Source organism: Leptodactylus fuscus, chromosome 5, assembly GCF_031893055.1.
Source record: "Leptodactylus fuscus isolate aLepFus1 chromosome 5, aLepFus1.hap2, whole genome shotgun sequence".
NCBI lineage: Eukaryota > Metazoa > Chordata > Amphibia > Anura > Leptodactylidae > Leptodactylus > Leptodactylus fuscus.
The window spans coordinates 1,020,670-1,036,056 of record NC_134269.1 but is presented as its reverse complement, the minus strand read 5'-3'; the positions used below and the strand labels follow the sequence as shown (position 1 = coordinate 1,036,056).

The 15,387-nt window shown below is 43.5% G+C and overlaps 1 protein-coding gene across 1 annotated transcript; it reads right to left on the bottom strand.

Annotated features, from left to right (window-relative positions):
- Window positions 1-7,044: 7,044 nt before the first annotated feature.
- Window positions 7,045-15,158, bottom strand: LOC142204226 (olfactory receptor 6P1-like). Its single transcript, XM_075275535.1, has 2 exons — window positions 15,045-15,158; window positions 7,045-8,016 (listed from the first exon to the last, which is right to left on the bottom strand). Exons 1-2 carry the CDS (start codon window positions 15,156-15,158, stop codon window positions 7,045-7,047), a joined length of 1,086 nt encoding a protein of 361 aa, XP_075131636.1.
- Window positions 15,159-15,387: the final 229 nt, after the last annotated feature.

Below are 15,387 nucleotides of genomic sequence, written 5' to 3'. Positions count from 1 at the left end.
CACATATAGGACAGCTATAGGACAGGTATAGGACACATATAGGACAGCTATAGGACAGGTATAGGACACATATAGGACAGCTATAGGACAGCTACAGGACACATATAGGACAGCTATAGGACAGGTATAGGACACATATAGGACAGCTATAGGACAGGTATAGGACACATATAGGACACATATAGGACAGGTATAGGACACATATAGGACACATATAGGACAGGTATAGGACACATATAGGACAGCTATAGGACAGGTATAGGACACATATAGGACAGCTATAGGACAGCTACAGGACACATATAGGACAGCTATAGGACAGGTATAGGACACATATAGGACAGCTATAGGACAGGTATAGGACACATATAGGACAGCTATAGGACAGGTATAGGACACATATAGGACAGCTATAGGACAGGTATAGGACACATATAGGACAGCTATAGGACAGCTACAGGACACATATAGGACAGCTATAGGACAGGTATAGGACAGGTATAGGACACATATAGGACAGCTATAGGACAGGTATAGGACAGCTATAGGACAGGTATAGGACACATATAGGACAGCTATAGGACAGGTATAGGACACATATAGGACAGCTATAGGACAGCTACAGGACACATATAGGACAGCTATAGGACAGGTATAGGACACATATAGGACAGGTATAGGACACATATAGGACAGCTATAGGACAGGTATAGGACACATATAGGACAGCTATACGACAGGTACAGGACACATATAGGACAGCTATAGGACAGGTATAGGACACATATAGGACAGCTATAGGACAGGTACAGGACACATATAGGACAGCTATAGGACAGGTATAGGACACATATAGGACAGCTATAGGACAGGTACAGGACACATATAGGACAGCTATAGGACAGGTATAGGACACATATAGGACAGCTATACAACAGGTACAGGACACATATAGGAATATAGGACAGCTATAGGACAGGTATAGGACACATATAGGACAGCTATAGGACAGGTACAGGACACATATAGGACAGCTATAGGACAGGTATAGGACACATATAGGACAGCTATAGGACAGGTATAGGACACATATAGGACAGCTATAGGACAGGTACAGGACACATATAGGACAGCTATAGGACAGGTATAGGACACATATAGGACAGGTTTAGGACATCTATAGGATCTGCTCCATAATTTGCAGCTCTTCAATGTGGTCTGGACTCACGGCCGCAAAAACAAAGACTGTGTGTACGGAACCATTAAAATATAATAGTCCACAATATTATCCACAATTGTGGATAGAAAATCTGGTCATGTGCATTACAAGTTACGCTGGGTTCACACCAGCGTTGGGGTCTCCGTTTTCAGGTTTCCGTCTTCTGCATCTAGAAGGTGGAAACCTGTCATGCCAAGTCCGGCCGTGAGCAAAATAGTTTTTTTAAACCGGACACAGGGTACTGCATGTCCGACTCTGTGTCTGGTTAAAAAAAAAAAGGTTTTGCCGCGGAGCGCATAAAACACTCACCGGTGCCCACAGCCGGACACTGCAGGTTTCCGTCTCCTGCTCTGTTTTGTGCAGGAAACGGAAACCTGCATAATGAAGTCTCGGGCGCAGATGTGAACGAGCCCTGAGTAACTCCTTGTGCCTCGTAGTAATAGCAGTTAACCCCATCATGTCCCTCACATTAACCCCTGTGTACCTTCCATAACAGCTACTGATATGTGAGAGACATGGAGGTAATAATCAGGTATCTTCATTATTATTACACCCATATATCTCACACATCAGTAACCCTTATGTCAGGCACACAGCGGTTAATGTGAGGGACATGATGGGGTTAACTGCTATTAATGTGAGGCACATGGAGTTACTGAAACTAATGTAATCCCGCCAAATGCCTGACATTACTAGCCATACAGTAGTAACTCCAGCATCTACCTGTAATTTTTTTGCTTTCACTTTGCTGAGCTGTCCTCTCCTCCTTCTCTTCTTTGCAGGACGGCAGGAGCTCGGCAGGGTGCATGTTCTGTGTAGGGATAAGCCCCACCTCCTGGGCTCTAATCAACCTCTTATTGGTGTAAAAGATATGCAAATCTATTCTCCAGGATGTAATTAGGAGAACAATGCACTCTGTATGCCGCCCTCTAGAGGGCAGCATCCTTAACACCATGCATAACTCTGTTAATAAACCTACTAGCATGATGCAGAGTTTATTGCCAAATTAGTATTTCTATTCCAAAACGAACAGATTCCCAGCTATGGACAGCGCTGCTTCGGTCTTTTGGACCTCCTCAGCTTAGCGCAGGGATACAGATACTCCCTCTCATTGGTGGGCAAAGGGCAGCCAGAGAAGGGGGATGGGGGGAAGCCTCCTGAGAGCGCTGAGTGGAGCTTCCTCGATCAATCCCTTCAGCTCCTGCGCTGGCTGTTATGTATGAGCCGCTGCAGCAACACACAGTGTGCTTGTGACATATACTGTCCCTATATTAATAAAGAAAGTATTCCATCGCCGGGGGTTTCTTGTATAAGTGTTTACTAGGGTTGAGCCGATCTTAACCTTTCAGGATCGATTTTGAAATCCGATTTCCGATCATTTTTCATTTGAACTCGATCTCGATCCCAATTCCGATCCCAATGTAAGTCAATGGGATTTTTTTTACTAATCTGATATCAGGTTTTAAAAACAATCCTATTCACTATACAGCATGGAATCTAACAATTGAACGCTTTAATTGTTAGACTCCACGCTGTGTAGTGATTTTTTATAATCACTAAGTAGCCAGAGGATTTTTTTTTTTAATCCTCTGGCTACTTAGTGCCCCCTGGTGTCCACTTACCTGCAGAGATGGCTGGTCCGGTGCCCGGTGTTCTCGTTCTTCTTCGCCTCGCTGCCCCTGCTCCCAGGTTAGGAGAGTGTGGGTGGGTACTGGGAGGGGAGACGTCACATCTCCCCTCCCAGTACCCGCCCACACTCTCCTAAGCCACAAGCCCTGCCTTCTTTCTAGCTCTTTAACAATAACCTGGGAGGAGGGGGCAGCGAGGCGAAGAAGAACGAGAACATCGAGCACTGGACCAGCCATCTCTGCAGGTAAGTAGCTACTAAAGATGATAGCTAGTCTCCCATTAGAATGAATGGATGCAGCTGGCGCGCAAGGGGTGAGGGCTGTGTGCTGGCTGCTTCCATTCATTCCTATGGAACCGCAGCGGAGCTTTCACACTGAGTATACACTCCACTCAGAATGAGTGGAGCATATACTCAGTGTGAAGGCTAACATTGTTAGCTTTTCCCACAATGATTGGCCAGTAGCAAAGCATTGTGGGAAATAATCACCGATCTCGATCCCGCCTAAAAAGATTGTGTTCGGAATTCCGATCGCGATCGTGAAATTTTCTTCGCTCAACCCTGGTGTTTACTAAAACAGGTTCTGTAGACATGTGTGTGGGATCAGTAGACGGGGGTGTCACAGGAGGCCTCTATCATTACAGGAGGATCCTGGGCCTCTACACGGGTCATTATACCTGGCACTAACATTGACCTGTAAGACTGAGGGGCAGATATGGAAGGGGGCATGAAACTGGGGGCAGAGATGGGGGACTTGAAACAGGGGGCTGATATGGAGGGGGACTTGAAGCTGGGGCCAGAGATGGAGACATGAAACTGGGGGCAGAAATGGGGGTAGCATGAAACTGGGGGCAGAGATGGAGACATGAAACTGGGGGCAGAGATGGGGGGACTTGAAACTGGGGGCAGAGATGGAGACATGAAACTGGGGGCAGAAATGGGGGGGACATGAAACTGGGGGCAGAGATGGAGACATGAAACTGTGGGCAGAGATGGAGGGGGGACATGAAACTGGGGGGCAGATGAAGGGGTTATATGAAACTGGGGAAGAGATAGAGGGGGGACATATAATTTATGGGTGACTGTAGGAGGATTATACTGTGTGCGGACACATGACAAATGAATGGGAGGAGTCAACATAAAGATGGGTGGAGCTTTGGGCCTATATGGTAATATACTAGACCACGTGATGTCCGGGACATTACCATACAGGCCTGAAGACCCCCAGTAGAAGATGTTTCATCTGAGATGCACATCGGGGTGGCGTCAGCAGACGGCAGAACATTGCACCATTTTCACCGCACACCTGGGTATGTTCACCTTTACCTGTCTGATATATCACTTATGTGGTATCTTCTGTGATGCCGTTATCCATATGTGCTGCACTACTGGAGCACTGATTGTATAAATGGCAATAGAGATTGTAGTAGGATCAGTATATAGTTATACAGAATCAACTACACATCACGAGATGACAGGGAACCCTTGGCTATTCTATTCCCATGATATTGTGATGCTGTTGTGCATATCATTTACACCATTGTGTATTAGAGTAAACCATGTCTGGATTCATAGATGGATATACAGTATAACATCTATAGTCATGTGTGAGTAATCCACTTCGATGATATTGCAATTGGATGTATGATGAAATGTAGGAAATATACAAAATATCACTGCCTTGTATGTATTGTAATGTTACCGCCAGCACCCCCAACCCCGCTGCAGAGACGGCCGATCAAGAGATGAAATACTAGGATCTATGATATCAGCTCCAAGCCGCCTCCGAGCCTGGACAAGCCTGGAGCTCCACAAGACACAATAACCTATGGAAGTATCTAGACGTCATCCAGCAATGTCCTCTCCTCCATGGTTGTGACAAGAGTTCTTGATGGCATTAGCAGACACGAGAGCACTGGACAATGTCTTCTTCTTCTTCTTCTTCGGATCTTATAGTGGTTTATTGTTACCCTGGGCAACTTGGACAAGAAACCTGAAAAAGAAAACTGGTGTCTTGGGATGGACAAATATGGCGGAGAGAAGATCAGGAATGTGAAAATGGAAAAGATCTTAGATGTGTGCAGAAAGAGGCCTGAGACGTCTGGTGGTGGAGGAGACCTTGGATGATGTTTGTTACATTTACGGTGCCTGAATAGCCTTTTTAAAGACTTCACACATATGTGGGGCTCATACAGCAGGATTTGGCTGATAGAGCCCCTTTAAGGGCCTGCAACTTCATTTGGAAGGGCTCATGTTAAGGGCTAGAAAAGTGAATTTTGGAAGGTCTCCCCACATCACACACATCCACAATGACAGGTCAGGGGGGGACTGAAGGATTTCCCATCGTCTATTCCATCTGTGGCTGTCATGGGGAATGTGATATAAAGGAGGGCTTGGTAATGTTTGTGGAGCTTACATTGGGGTTTGTGTCCATCCATTTGGGGAGTAAAGAAGGTTTCCAGGTGTTTTCCCCCCACTTTGATAGAGGTTGTAGTGAGTGTGTATAGTGTGTAGTTGTTAGGCTGTGATGTTGGGGTAATAGAGGGTCTTTGGTGTGTTAGATGCCCCCAGACATGCGCCCCCTGCTGTCCCAGTTGTATTGCAGAGGTGTTGGCATCATTTCCTGGGGTGTCATAGTGGACTTGGTGACCCTCCTGAGGTGAATGGTGGGATCCTCTGAAACGAAGTATTTTCTCCATAGACTATAATGGGGTTCCATATTCCTTCCAATAGTCCAATATTGACTTTTACTGTTCGCTCATCTCTAGTTATCACTAAGTACATCGAGGTCACCAACAAGGAAGTCATTCATAGACAGAGGCGGTAATATTCAGGAAATACTAGTCAGGCCTGGACTTCCAGTTATCGGTAGTTTTACGGCCATAAACTGAAGACACTGACAGTGATTAATGAAGACAAGGAACAAGGATATTAGTACAAGAAGACATAGCCAAGGTGTAGACTTAGGTGAACATGTCGTCTTCGGTTCTTCCTTTCTTGTAGGACTCTCCAAGTTGGTCTGCCCTGGTTGGTTCTACAGAAACCTCGCTGTTCCCATACTAAGTGCCATACTCGCTATACCTTTATCGACTCTGCCCCCTAGTGACCTGACGGCCAGCGATGAGTGATCTCCAGTATGATTGCTGATTGATGGGGGATCAGATATCCGCCTACTGAATGAAGCAATCTTAGTTATTTAAGACCTCGGCTCCTCCACCCAGCCGGGACCAGCCTCAACCAAATCTAAATGACCTGCACTCTACTGCAGAAGCTCCTCCTGTCGGATCCACCCTGAGACCAGGTCTCGGAAACTGCGCTCCTATACAGCCCATACAGCTATTGTCTGGAGTCGCATATCAGGGATCAGGGCAAGAAAGGGCCTTGTGTCCAATATGCCAGAATTGGCCGTATAGAAGAATTGATCAATCCCCTCCATACATTGTATCTGATACAATGTAACATGGTGTGTCCCAAACTGGTTGATTCCATAGACAATGTGAACAAGCGCGAGACTTGGTATAAAGTAGAACTCTGCACGCACAAGATTTACCGTATTCACTTTTTTATCTCAATTTTTTTTAAGATTGAGTTTTTTATTTTCATAAGTTGAGTTTTCTACCCCCCATGGCTTCACCTCTCCCAGTCTCCTGCTCTCAATGGGCCGGCCACAACATTTGTTCCATCACCTTGGGTGTGCTAGGAGTTTACACCGCACAATACACCCCTCCGACACAAGAAGACACCAGTATTATGGGTGGTACACAGTATCTGGAGGCCTGATACAGATTTTGCTTTGAGGACCAGGAGTCATCAGAAGCTCAAACTCGGAAACTCTCATCTTGGGCCTTTGTCTTCAAGAAATATGGTCACGGGAAAAAATAAACAAGTGGGAATCATCTGATTGGTGGATGTTGGGTCAATCCATTCTGGTCATGGGAAGGTTACCCATCTAGTTACAGGGTTGAGGATATTCCTAATACTCACCCTTAGCATATTCTACAAGTAGTAATAGAATCTCAGGGCCTAAACCAAAGGACTTTAGATCTACTACTAACCTTGGACCAGGCATGGTGTCGAACTCTACTGTGGTACCCGTGTGACCATCTATCTAGATAGAAATGTCTTCTATGGTCGTCCATGTCCAATGAGCTCCCCATGACATGGCCAGACCATCTACCTGGACTCTCTTCTACAACATCTAATCTAGAACACTTTTATGTAGACCATCTTGCAACGTTCTTCGGTCTCTATTGACTAATTTGTAAAATGCTACTTTGATCTCCCTATTCCGAAGACTATAAATGATAGGGTTGACCAACGGGGTCACCACCGTGTAGAGCAGTGAAAGAATCTTGTTGACTCCTGAAGTCTGATTCTTCGATAAGAACAAATAGGCCACCATGAGTGACCCATAATAGAGGCAGACCACGGTCAAGTGCGAGCTGCAGGTGAAGAAGGCTTTTTGTCTCCCAGTTGTGGTAGGAATTTTTAGTATGGTAACAAATATAGACGTGTATGTCCCGGTGATATACAGTAGAGGACAAAAAGTGGCAGGGACACCGGTCAAAAGGTTCACCATCTCCACAAAAGATGTGTCTGAGCAGGAAAGTTGGAGGAGTGGGGCCAGATCACAGAAGAAGTGATCGATGATGTTGGGTCCACAGAACTGCAACTTCTTCACATTAAAGGCTGTGTTCAACATGACAGAGAAGGAAATGACCCAACACCAAAAAACCAGATGGAGGCGCCTCTGAAAGTCCATGATAGAAAAGTAACGGAGGGGGTTACAGATGGCCACGTATCGGTCATAGGACATTACTGAGAGGAGAAGACATTCAGTGGTGGCCAGGGCACCAAAAAGGTAAAACTGGGTGAAGCAACGGAAAAACGACACCGATCCACTGTCTGTGGATATAATATGAAGCATCAAAGGGACAATGACTGCCGAAAGCAGAAGGTCACATGACGAGAGGTGACATAGGAAGAAGTACATAGGGGAGCTGAGGTTCTCGCTGAGGGACACCAGGATGATGATGAGGAGGTTACCCAAAATGGTGGCCAAAAAAACCAGGAGGAAAAATAGAAACAAGAGAATCTGGTAGTGATGAAGACTCTGAAACCCCAACAGGATGAATCTGGAAACTATTGTCTCATTCCCCGTGTGAACTGCCTGGAAAGTGGAAAAAGCTTCAGTCAGACAAGACCATGGACCCAAATATATCAAATAACAGCTGGTATAACCTGGGTATATACTGTATATAATTATATACGTACAGCTGCTATAACCTGGGTATATACTGCATATAATTATATACGTACGGCCGGTATAACCTGGGTATATACTGTATATAATTATATATGTACAGCCGGTATAACCTGGGTATCTCCTGTATATAATTATATATGTACAGCCAGTATAACCTGGGTATATACTGTATATAATTATATATGTACAGCCGGTATAACCTGGGTATATACTGTATATAATTATATATGTACAGCTGGTATAACCTGGGTATGTACTGTATATAATTATATATGTACGGCGGGTATAACCTGGGTATATACTGGATATAATTATACATGTACAGCCGGTATAACCTGGGTATATACTGTATATAATTATATACGTACGGCCGGTATAACCTGGGTATATACTGTATATAATTATATATGTACAGCCGGTATAACCTGGGTATATACTGTATATAATTATATATGTACAGCTGGTATAACCTGGGTATATACTGCATATAATATATATGTACAGCCGGTATAACCTGGGTATATACTGTATATAATTATATATGTACAGCCGGTATAACCTGGGTATGTACTGTATATAATTATATATGTACAGCCGGTATAACCTGGGTATATACTGTATATAATTATATATGTACAGCCGGTATAACCTGGGTATATACTGTATATAATTATATATGTACAGCTGGTATAACCTGGGTATGTACTGTATATAATTATATATGTACAGCCGGTATAACCTGGGTATATACTGGATATAATTATACATGTACAGCTGGTATAACCTGGGTATATACTGTATATAATTATATATGTACAGCCGGTATAACCTGGGTATATACTGTATATAATTATATATGTACAGCTGGTATAACCTGGGTATGTACTGTATATAATTATATATGTACGGCCGGTATAACCTGGATATATACTGGATATAATTATACATGTACAGCCGGTATAACCTGGGTATATACTGTATATAATTATATACGTACGGCCGGTATAACCTGGGTATATACTGTATATAATTATATATGTACAGCCGGTATAACCTGGGTATATAATGTATATAATTATATATGTACAGCCGGTATAACCTGGGTATATACTGTATGTAATTATATATGTACAGCTGGTATAACCTGGGTATCTCCTGTATATAATTATATACGTACGGCCGGTGTAACCTGGGTATATACTGTATATAATTATATATGTACAGCCGGTATAACCTGGGTATATACTGTATATAATGATAAATGTACAGCTGGTATAACCTGGGGATATCTCCCTATCTTATAAAAATGAATTCTTGTCTGTCTGTCTGTCTGTCTGTCCGTCTGTCTGTCTGTCTGTCTGTCTGTACTCTAATGCGAACCAAACGACTGGACCGATCTTCACCAAATTTGGTACAGAGATACTTCAGGTATCCGGGAAGGTTTAAGACAAGACTCCAACTCGCTCGGACGTACCGTTGCTGAGATACAGCATTCCAAATACAGTGCCCCTCCCCCTTAGCCAATACAAACCTGCAAGTCTTTCACTCATATTCCAACTGCAATACACACGGTCACTCCACATGCACAATACAACACTGATATCCAAACTGAGATACACGCATCAGAGGATTAGATACACAGATCAGCACACAGTATCACATGCCAGAGGATTAGATACACGGGTCTGCACACAGTCCCACACACCAGAGGATTAAATACGCATTTCTGCACACAGTTCCACACACTGAAGGATTTGATATGTGCATTTGCACATGGTTTCACATGCCAAAGGATTAGATACAGGCGTGTACACACAGTTCCACACTCCAGAGGATTAGATACGTGCGTCTGCACACATTTGTACACGCCATAGGATTAGATACACGCGTCTGCACACAGTTCCACATTCCAGAGGATTAGATATGCGCGTCTGAACACAGTTCCACATTCCAGAGGATTAGATACACGCATCTGCACACAGTACCACATGCAGTAGGATTAGATACGCGCGTCTACACATAGCTCCACACGCCAAAGGATTAGATATGCACGTCTGCACACAGTACCACACGGGGGAGGATTAGATACGCGCGTCTACACACAGTACCACATGCCACAGGATTAGATAACCGCATCTGCACACAGTACCACATGCCGGGGGATTGGATACGCGCGTCTACACACAGTTCCACACGCCATAGGATTAGATACGCGCCTCTTCACACAATACCATACAGGGGAGGATTAGATACACGTGTCTTCACATAGTTGTACACGCCATAGGATTAGATACACAGGTCTGCACACAGTCCCACACACCAGAGGATTAAATACGCACTTCTGCACACAGTACCACATGCCATAGGATTAGATACGTGCGCCTGCACACGGTTCCACATGCCGAAGCATTAGATACAGGCGTCTACACACAGTTCCACACTCCAGAGGATTAGATACACAGATCAGCACACAGTATCACACGCCAGAGGATTAGATACACGGGTCTCCACACAGTCCCACACACCAGAGGATTAAATACGCATTTCTGCACACAGTTCCACACACTGAAGGATTTGATACACGCGTCTGCACACGGTTCCACATGCCAAAGGATTAGATACAGGCGTCTACACACAGTTCCACACTCCAGAGCATTAGATACGTGCGTCTGCACACATTTGTACACGCCATAGGATTAGATACACGCGTCTGCACAGAGTACCACATGCCATAGGATTAGATACACGCGTCTACACACAGCTCCACATTCCAGAGGATTAGATACGCGCGTCTGCACACAGTTGTACACGCCATAGGATTAGATACACGCGTCTGCAGACAGTACCATATGCAGTAGGATTAGATACGCGCGTCTAATCATAGTTCCACATGCCAGAGGATTAGATACGCGCCTCTTCACACAATACCACACTTTGGAGGATTAGATACGTGTCTCTGCATACAGTACCACAAGCCAGAGAATTAGATACGTGTCTCAGCACACAGTATCACACAGGGGAGGATTAGATACGCGTGTTTACACACAGTACCACACGGGGGAGGATTAGATACGCGTGTCTACACACAGTTCACATGCCATAGGATTAGATATGCGCACACAGTACCACATGCCGGGTAATTGGATACACGCCTCTACACACAGTTCCACATGCCGTAGGATTAGATACGCGCCTCTTCACACAATACCACACAGGGGAGGATTAGATACACGTGTCTTCACACAGTTGTACACGCCATAGGATTAGATACACATGTCTGCACGCAGTATCACATGCCAGAGGATTAGATACACGGGTCTCCACACAGTCCCACACACCAGAGGATTAAATACGCATTTCTGCACACAGTTCCACACACTGAAGGATTTGATACACGCGTCTGCACACGGTTCCACATGCCAAAGGATTAGATACAGGCGTCTACACACAGTTCCACACTCCAGAGCATTAGATACGTGCGTCTGCACACATTTGTACACGCCATAGGATTAGATACACGCGTCTGCAGACAGTACCATATGCAGTAGGATTAGATACGCGCGTCTAATCATAGTTCCACATGCCAGAGGATTAGATACGCGCCTCTTCACACAATACCACACTTTGGAGGATTAGATACATGTCTCTGCATACAGTACCACAAGCCAGAGAATTAGATACGTGTCTCAGCACACAGTATCACACAGGGGAGGATTAGATACGCGTGTTTACACACAGTACCACACGGGGGAGGATTAGATACGCGCGTCTACACACAGTTCACATGCCATAGGATTAGATATGCGCACACAGTACCACATGCCGGGTAATTGGATACACGCCTCTACACACAGTTCCACATGCCGTAGGATTAGATACGCGCCTCTTCACACAATACCACACAGGGGAGGATTAGATACACGTGTCTTCACACAGTTGTACACGCCATAGGATTAGATACACATGTCTGCACGCAGTACCACATGCCGTAGGATTAGATACGTGCGTCTACACACAGTACCACATGCCTTAGGATTAGATACACGCGTCTACACACAGTACCACATGCCGTAGGATTAGATACGCGCGTCTACACACAGTACCACATGCCGTAGGATTAGATACACGTCTACACACAGTTCCACACGCCGTAGGATTAGATACGCGCCTCTTCACACAATTCCACACGCCATAGGATTAGATACGCGCCTCTTCACACAGTACCACACGGGGGAGGATTAAATACGTGTGTCTGCACACAGTACCACACGCCAGAGGATAAGATAAGCGCGTCTGCACACAGTACCAAATTCCGTAGGATTAGATACGCACGTCTGCACACAGTACCACATGCCGTAGGATTAGATACCCACGTCTACACACAGTTCCACATGCCGTAGGATTAGATACGCGCCTTTTCACACAATACCACAGGGGAGGTTTAGATACGTGCATCTGCACACAGTACCACATGCCAGAGTATTAGATACGCGCATCTGCACACGGTACCACACGCCAGAGTCATTAGATATGCGCGTCTGCACACAGTTTCACTTACTGGAGGAATAGATACGCGCCTCTTCACACAATACCACACGGGGAGGATTAGATATGTGCATCTGCACACAGTACCACACCAACAAGGATTGGATACTTGCATCTAAACACAGTACTACAGGGGAAGGATTAGATACAGCTTTACTCCAGGTATCCATAACAACTGATCACAGGTTTTTCACTGACATCCAAAATGAGATACACATAATCACATGACGCTTATGGACATACACACAAACCACATACAAAATACACCAGTGCAAAACTGGACAATTCTTATGAGGCCACTACACAAACATAAAATGTAATATACCCGTGCGAAGCCGGGTCCTCCCTCTAGTACTGTATATAATTATATATGTACAGCCGGTATAACCTGGGTATATACTGTATATAATTATATATGTACAGCCGGTATAACCTGGGTATATACTGTATATAATGATAAATGTACAGCTGGTATAACCTGGGTATATACTGTATATAATTATATATGTACAGCCGGTATAACCTGGGTATACACTGTATATAATTATATATGTACAGCCGGTATAACCTGGGTATATACTGTATATAATTATATATGTACAGCCGGTATAACCTGGGTATATACTGTATATAATTATATACGTACAGCCGGTATAACCTGGGTATATACTGTATATAATTATATATGTACAGCCGGTATAACCTGGGTATATACTGTAAATAATTATATATGTACAGCCGGTATAACCTGGGTATATACTGTATATAATGATAAATGTACAGCTGGTATAACCTGGGTATATACTGTATATAATTATATATGTACAGCCGGTATAACCTGGGTATATACTGTATATAATTATATATGTACAGCCGGTATAACCTGGGTATATACTGTATATAATTATATATGTACAGCCGGTATAACCTGGGTATGTACTGTATATAATTATATATGTACAGCCGGTATAACCTGGGTATATACTGTATATAATTATATATGTACAGCCGGTATAACCTGGGTATATACTGTATATAATTATATATGTACAGCCGGTATAACCTGGGTATATACTGTATATAATTATATATGTACAGCCGGTATAACCTGGGTATATACTGTAAATAATTATATATGTACAGCCGGTATAACCTGGGTATATACTGTATATAATGATAAATGTACAGCTGGTATAACCTAGGTATATACTGTATATAATTATATATGTACAGCCGGTATAACCTGGGTATACACTGTATATAATTATATATGTACAGCCGGTATAACCTGGGTATATACTGTATATAATTATATATGTACAGCCGGTATAACCTGGGTATATACTGTATATAATTATATACGTACAGCTGATATAACCTGGATATATACTGTATATAATTATATATGTACAGCCGGTATAACCTGGGTATATACTGTAAATAATTATATATGTACAGCTGGTATAACCTGGGTATCTCCTGCATATAATATATATGTACAGCTGGTATAACCTGGGTATATACTGTATATAATTATATATGTACAGCCGGTATAACCTGGGTATATACTGTATATAATTCTATATGTACAGCCGGTATAACCTGGGTATATACTGTATATAATTATATATGTACAGCCGGTATAACCTGGGTATATACTGTATATAATTATATATGTACAGCCGGTATAACCTGGGTATATACTGTATATAATTATATATGTACAGCCGGTATAACCTGGGTATATACTGTATATAATTATATATGTACAGCCGGTATAACCTGGGTATATACTGTATATAATTATATATGTACAGCCGGTATAACCTGGGTATATACTGTATATAATTATATATGTACAGCCGGTATAACCTGGGTATATACTGTATATAATATATATGTACAGCCGGTATAAGTTATATGATATAATTTGTGTATTTTCTGATATTTTATATATTTCTTTAGGTTGGAGATGGTTAGAAATATCAATAACAATGTTTTTTTTCTCTTTATAATTTTGCACCTTGATCTCAGCTGTCTGTATATAGAGATAAAGCTGATTGTACTGCCTGCAGCTGCCACTAGGGAGCGCTCCATGCATGCTGTGTTATTAGGTTTATTGTCATACATTTGGTCAGACGATCAGATTTCTGTATCTTTTGTGACAAGGAACCCGGGAGAGCAGTAAATAGACAGTGATGGTGACATAGACAAGGGGGGAACCTGGTGAAGCATAGACAGGTCCATGTATCGGGGCTCATTCATGGGCGACGGAAGTTACATTGTGCTGACAAAATGTACTACTGACTATGATATAAGGGTCAGTACACACAGGACAACACAGCTTGTGTATATGGGGTAGTCACTGACCAGTTGATAGACCTGACCTGTAGATCAGTGACTTCCATTCTTCCTATGTGACATTCTGGGTCCTCGCCATGTTGCTCTGCTATGACCTGGGTGTTGTCTGGTATGATGCTATACGCTGCCTTCTCCCTCATCTCTCTGGCATCGTCTACAGTTCACACCATACCTTAGTTGAGTGGATTTTCTGCAGCGGATCCATCGTGTCCTCCAGACGCCTCCATACAGGGCTCGGCCGCCCCTACGGTCTATATAGATCTCTACGGGAAGTCTCGGCGGAGAAGCTTTCTCGTAATTAAATCCAACGGGACCTCGGGAGCTGAGACGTTGATTAACCCCTTTCTATACAGACGCTACGGAGGAGAA